The following is a 5,761-nucleotide window of genomic DNA, read 5'->3' as shown; positions in this document are numbered from 1 at the left end:
GCATAAGAAGGCATCGGACCAGATCTATGCGTACAGCCAGACTAACATTAAATACATACGTCATAATGTGGCGGGTTCGCATCAGTTTTAAAGACAAACAACATATTATAAAGTTAAATTACATCATCAAATGACTTCAATGAGACCCTCATTTACAGCTCCCCCTAGTGGAGGAAGTCCTACGAAGGCACAGTCACTCTAAACAAACTAAACTGGCGTTCTAAAAAAGACCTAGAATAGAATATCCACTTCAGCATTGCCTCCCATACAGTTAACAGTAGCTTACTTACTATAAAAATAGAAAAAGCCAGTGAAAAAAAAAAAAAAAGCGTTCCATCTCCATATACGTGTTGGCAGTGCCTTTCAACCACATGAGCAGGAATGCCCAATGAAGTGTCCGTTAGCATGGTGTATTGAATACCGCTCTCTCTGCACGGCTGGACAGAATCTCCATACCCTAGTTAATACCAATGGCCAACCAATCCAAATGCATCTACCTGGTGTGGTGGCTCTATCTACCAATGTTGGAACGTTAGATAAGTGGAGAAAGAATCAAAGATACACTTAGTCGGCGGTTGAGAGACCGATTAAAAGCTGTGGGTAGATATATAACCACATTATGTCTAGTCAGAGTAAGAAAACAACACATATTTTTGTAAAGGCAGTGAATAGCCGCCTCCCACAGTTTGGCAAGAACCCCTCCACCCCTCCTACCCCCATCCTCCTGTCCCAGATCTCCCCTCCCCCTCCCCTGGCTAGACCGAACCATGTCCCAGATCTCCCCTCCCCCTCCCCCTCCCCCTCCCCTGGCTAGACCGAACCATGTCCCAGATCTCCCCTCCCCTCCCCCTCCCCTGGCTAGACCGAACCATGTCCCAGATCTCCCCTCCCCCTCCCCCTCCCCTGGCTAGACCGAACCATGTCCCAGATCTCCCCTCCCCCTCCCCCTCCCCCTCCCCTGGCTAGACCGAACCATGTCCCAGATCTCCCCTCCCCCTCCCCCTCCCCCTCCCCTGGCTAGACCGAACCATGTCCCAGATCTCCCCCCTCCCCCTCCCCCTCCCCTGGCTAGACCGAACCATGTCCCAGATCTCCCCTCCCACTCCCATGTGTTGTTGTTGTTCATGTGTTCATTACTTCTTGAACATGTCCTGCAGAGGTCCAGGGAGGAACTTGAGGACGGTGTCCAGAATGCTCTCCTCATCCTCATCCTCCTCGTCTCCGCACCCGGCTGGGATGGCCTTCTTGGCGCGCGTCAGAGACCCCTCGCAGGCCTGCTCCATGGCCGCCTTCTCCTCCGCCTCCTTCTCCTCCTTCTTCTTCAGGCCATACTGCGTGGATGAAGGGCATAGAGTTAACAATATATATACAGTGGATTAGGAAAGTATTCAGACCCCTTGACCTTTTCCACATTTTGTTACGTTACAGCCTTTATTCTAAAATGGATTAAATTGTTTTTCCCCTCATCAATCTACACACAATACCTCATAATGACAAAGCGAAAACAGGTTTTTAGAAAGTTTAGCAAATTTCTAAAAAGTAATATTTAAAAATACCTTATTTACATAAGTATTCAGACCCTTTGCTATGAGACTCGAAATTGAGCTCAGGTGCATCCTGTTTCCATTGATAATCCTTGAGATGTTTCTACAACTTGATTGGAGTCCACCTGGGGTAAATTCAATTGATTGGACATGATTTGGAAAGGCACACACCTGTCTACATAAGGCCCCACAGTTGACATTGCATGTCAGAGCAAAAACCAAGCCATGAGGTCGAAGGAATTGTCCGTAGAGCTCCGAGACAGGATTGTGTCGAGGCACAGATCTGGGGAAGGGTACCAAAACATTTCTGCAGCATTGAAGGTCCCCAAGAACACAGTGGCCTCCATCATTCTTAAATGGAAGAAGTTTGGAACCACCAAGACTCTTCCTAGAGCTGGCCACCCGGCCAAACTGAGCAATCGGGGGAGAAGGGCCTTGGCAGGGAGGTGACCAAGAACCCTATGGACACTCTGACAGAGCTCCAAAGTTCCTCTGTGGAGATGGGAGAACCTTCTAGATGGACAACCATCTCTACAGCACTCCACCAATCCTGGTAGAGTGGCCAGACGGAAGCCACTCCTCAGTAAAAGGCACATGACAGCCCGCTTGGTGCTTGCCAAAAGGCACCTAAAGGACTCTCAGACGGTGAGAAACAAGATTCTCTGGTCTGATATAACCAAGATTGAACTCTTTGGCCTGAATGCCAAGCGTCACTTCTGGAGGAAACCTGGCACCATCCCTACGGTGAAGCATGGTTGTGGCAGCATCTTGCTGTGGGGATGTTTTTCAGCAGCAGGGACTGGGAGACTAGTCAGGATCTAGGGAAAAATGAACGGAGCAAAGTACAGAGATCCTTGATGAAAACCTGCTCCAGAGCGCTCAGGACCTCAGACTGGACCGAAGGTTCACTTTCCAACAGGACAACGACTCTAAGCACACAGCCAAGACAACGCAGGAGTGGCTTCGGGACAAGTCTCTGAATGTTCTTGAGTGGCCCAGCCAGAGCCCGGACTTGAACCCGATCGAACATCTCTGGAGAGACCTGAATTTAAAATGGATTAAATTGAGATTGTTTTGGTCACTGGCCTACATACAATACCCCATAATGTCTAAGTGGAATTATGTTTAAACAAATTAATAAAAAATGAAAAGCTGAAATGTCTTGAGTCGATAAGTATTCAACCCCTTTGTTATGGCAAGCCTAAATATGTTTAGGAGTAAACATTTGCTTAACAAGTCACATAATAAGTTGCTGTCACGATCGTCAGGAACAGATGAGGACCAAGGCGCAGCGTTGCAGGCAAACATACTCATTTATTAGCGAAACGTGATCAAAACAACAAAAGACGGTAACGTGACAGTACACGGTAAAACACAACCAACTCGAAACAAGAACCCACAAAACACAAAGGAAAACCGACAGTTTAAATATGGCTCCCAATCAGAGACAACCAGCAAACAGCTGACACTCGTTGCCTCTGATTGGGAGTCACTCAGGCCAACATAGAACATGACAAACTAGAACCCCCAACATAGAAATATAACACATAGAATAAACACACCCTGGCTCAACAAATAGAGTCCCAGAGCCAGGGTGTGACAGTTGCATGGGACTCACTCTGTGCAATAATAGTGTTTACCAGGATTTTTGAATGATTACCCCATCTCTGTGCCAAACACATAACATTATCTGTAAGGTCCCTCAGTCGAGCAGTGAATTTCAAACACAGATTCAACCACAAAGACCAGGGAGGTTTTCCAATGCCTCGCAAAGAAGGGCACCCATTGGTAGATGGGTAAACATGAAAAAATCTAACATTTTATATCCCTTTGAGCAAAGTTATTAATTACACTTTGGATGGTGTATCAATACACACAGTCACTACAAAGATACAGGTGTCCTTCCTAACTCAGTTGCCGGAGAGGAAGGAAACCGGGCAGGGATTTCACCATGAGGCCAATGGTGACTTTAAAACAGTTACAGAGTTTAATGGCTGTGATAGGAGAAAACTGAGGATGGATCAACAACATTGTAGTTACTCCACAATACTAACCTAAATGACAGAGTGAAAAGAAGGAAGCCTGTACAGAATAAAAATATTACAAAACATGCATCCTGTTTGCAACAAGGCACTAAAGTAATACTGCAAGAAATGTGGCAAATTAATTAACTTTTTGTCCTGAATTCAAAGTGTTATGTTTGGGGCAAATCCAATACAACACATTAATGAACCATGTTATGGGTATGATTGTAATCGTTAAGGACTGGGGAGTTTTTCAGGATACAAAATAAATGGAATGGAGCTAAGCACATGCAAAATCCTAGAGGAAATCCTGGTTCAGTCTGCTTTCCACCAGACACCGGGAGATTAATTCACTTTTCAGCAGGACAATAACCTAAAACACAAGGCCAAATCTACACTGGAGTTGCTTACCAAGAAGACAGTGAATGTTCCCGAGAGGCGGAGTTACAGTTTTGACTTAAATCTACTTGAAAATCTATGGCAAGACTTGAAATTGGTTGTCTAGCAATGATTAACAACCAATTTAACAGAGCTTGAAGACATTTTTTTATAATAATGGGCAAATGTTGTACAGTCCAAGTACTTAGAGACGTACCCAGACAGTCTCACAGCTGTAATCACTGCTAAAGGTGCTTCTACAAAGTATTGACTCAGGTGTGTGGATACTTATGTAAATGAGATATTCCATTTTCAATAAATTTGCAAACATTTCTAAAAACATGTTTCCGCTTTGTCATTATGGGGTATTGTATGTAGATGGGTGAGACAAAAAATATATTTACTCCATTTTGAATTCAGGCTGTAACAACAAAATGTGGAATAAGTCAAAGGGTATGAAGACTTTCTAAAGGCACTATACATTATTTCTAGTTTACATTAAAGGAGCAATCTGGGATTCAACGAACAACAAAGTACTTTTTTAGGTTCCGTTTACAGCTGAAGGATGGGGCTGGAGAAATGTAATTTGTTTTTTTTAAGGGGCTGGTGGGTACATTGAATGTGAAATAGTATCAGAGTAGTTTGTTGTCTGCTGCAGTGCTCACCTTGATCCTGATGGACTGTCGTACTACTTCTCTTTCTGACTCCATTTTCCGGTGCTTATCCTTCCTCTCCTCCTCCTGTTGTCTCAGAGCCTCCTGTCTCTCCTCCTCTTCCTCCTTCTTCTTCTTCGCGGCCTCTGGATCCTTCTCCTCCTCTCCTCCTAACATTTTCCCCATGTCTTTGGTGGCCCCTGGAGGAAACAGTCACACACACAGAGCCTGAAGTCATTCAGTTAAAATACAGTATATGATCATCTTTCCAAGTAAAGGTCTTGATGCTGATTTAAAGAACGCTAAAGGGTACTTTCAAGCTTCAAGAATGAGATATTAATCAATTAGGCCTATGCTAATTCAGTTAAGGTCCATTTATGTCTTTACGGTAAAAATAGAGTGTGGTTGTACTGAGATTCCCATGAATTGTGGCTATGAATGTGCACTGTGTATTTCATACAGTATAAACAAAAATGTTGTTTCATCAAGTCCCAGTGCAGTAAAACATGTGATTGTCCTGTGTGTTTTATATATATTTCCACACGATAAGGTTGGAATAATACTGTGAAAATGTGAATTTTATGAAAATGCTGTTTTAGTGTTAAGAGCTGCCTGTTTTGGTGGGATGGAGTTTTGGCCTGCCTGGTGACATCACCACTCGGTAAATTAGTTAATAGACCAATAAAGAAAGAGCGTTCCAAACCTCTCTGCCAATAACAGCTCGTTTTCAGTTTTCCCCTCCCCCATTGAGACCGCTCCCAGACAATCCTAGCAGAATTCTTGCTTGAGAAATTGCTCTTTGCTACGAAGCTATTTTTGTTACCCAGAAATGATTTGATATTGATATTAAAACGGCTGCATTGGGCCTTTAGATAAAGGTGTAGATGTGATGCTACAGGCGTATGTCAAATGTAAACATGTTCTCATTAATTAGACTGCTAAGACAGACAGTCTCTCTCCATTGGATATCACTGTCATTGTCCTTTGCACATATCTTCCCCGTCCCTTGTGTTCAGCCTGCCCTACAACATACCGTTAGTAGTTTGGTCACCATTTGTCCTTGCACACATAGAATGAATTTTGGAGCTAAATGCTAGAGTGGCCTCTCTTCATACATTCTTTGCTCTTGATAGTCATTCCTTTATTATACCTCAATTGCATA

At 43.8% G+C, this 5,761-nt stretch overlaps 1 protein-coding gene across 1 annotated transcript; it reads right to left on the bottom strand.

The window, feature by feature from the left end:
- Positions 1–1,133: 1,133 nt before the first annotated feature.
- LOC311107741 (complexin-1-like) lies at positions 1,134–4,841 on the bottom strand (the record flags this gene model as incomplete). Its single annotated transcript, XM_084150260.1, has 2 exons — positions 4,612–4,841; positions 1,134–1,331 (listed from the first exon to the last, which is right to left on the bottom strand). Exons 1-2 carry the CDS (start codon positions 4,783–4,785, stop codon positions 1,134–1,136), a joined length of 372 nt encoding a protein of 123 aa, XP_084006386.1. The 5' UTR covers positions 4,786–4,841.
- Positions 4,842–5,761: the final 920 nt, after the last annotated feature.

The sequence above is a fragment of the Coregonus lavaretus genome (genome assembly GCF_964263955.1).
Source record: "Coregonus lavaretus genome assembly, chromosome: 32".
Lineage (NCBI taxonomy): Eukaryota > Metazoa > Chordata > Actinopteri > Salmoniformes > Salmonidae > Coregonus > Coregonus lavaretus.
This window is presented reverse-complemented; position numbering and strand designations above follow the sequence as displayed.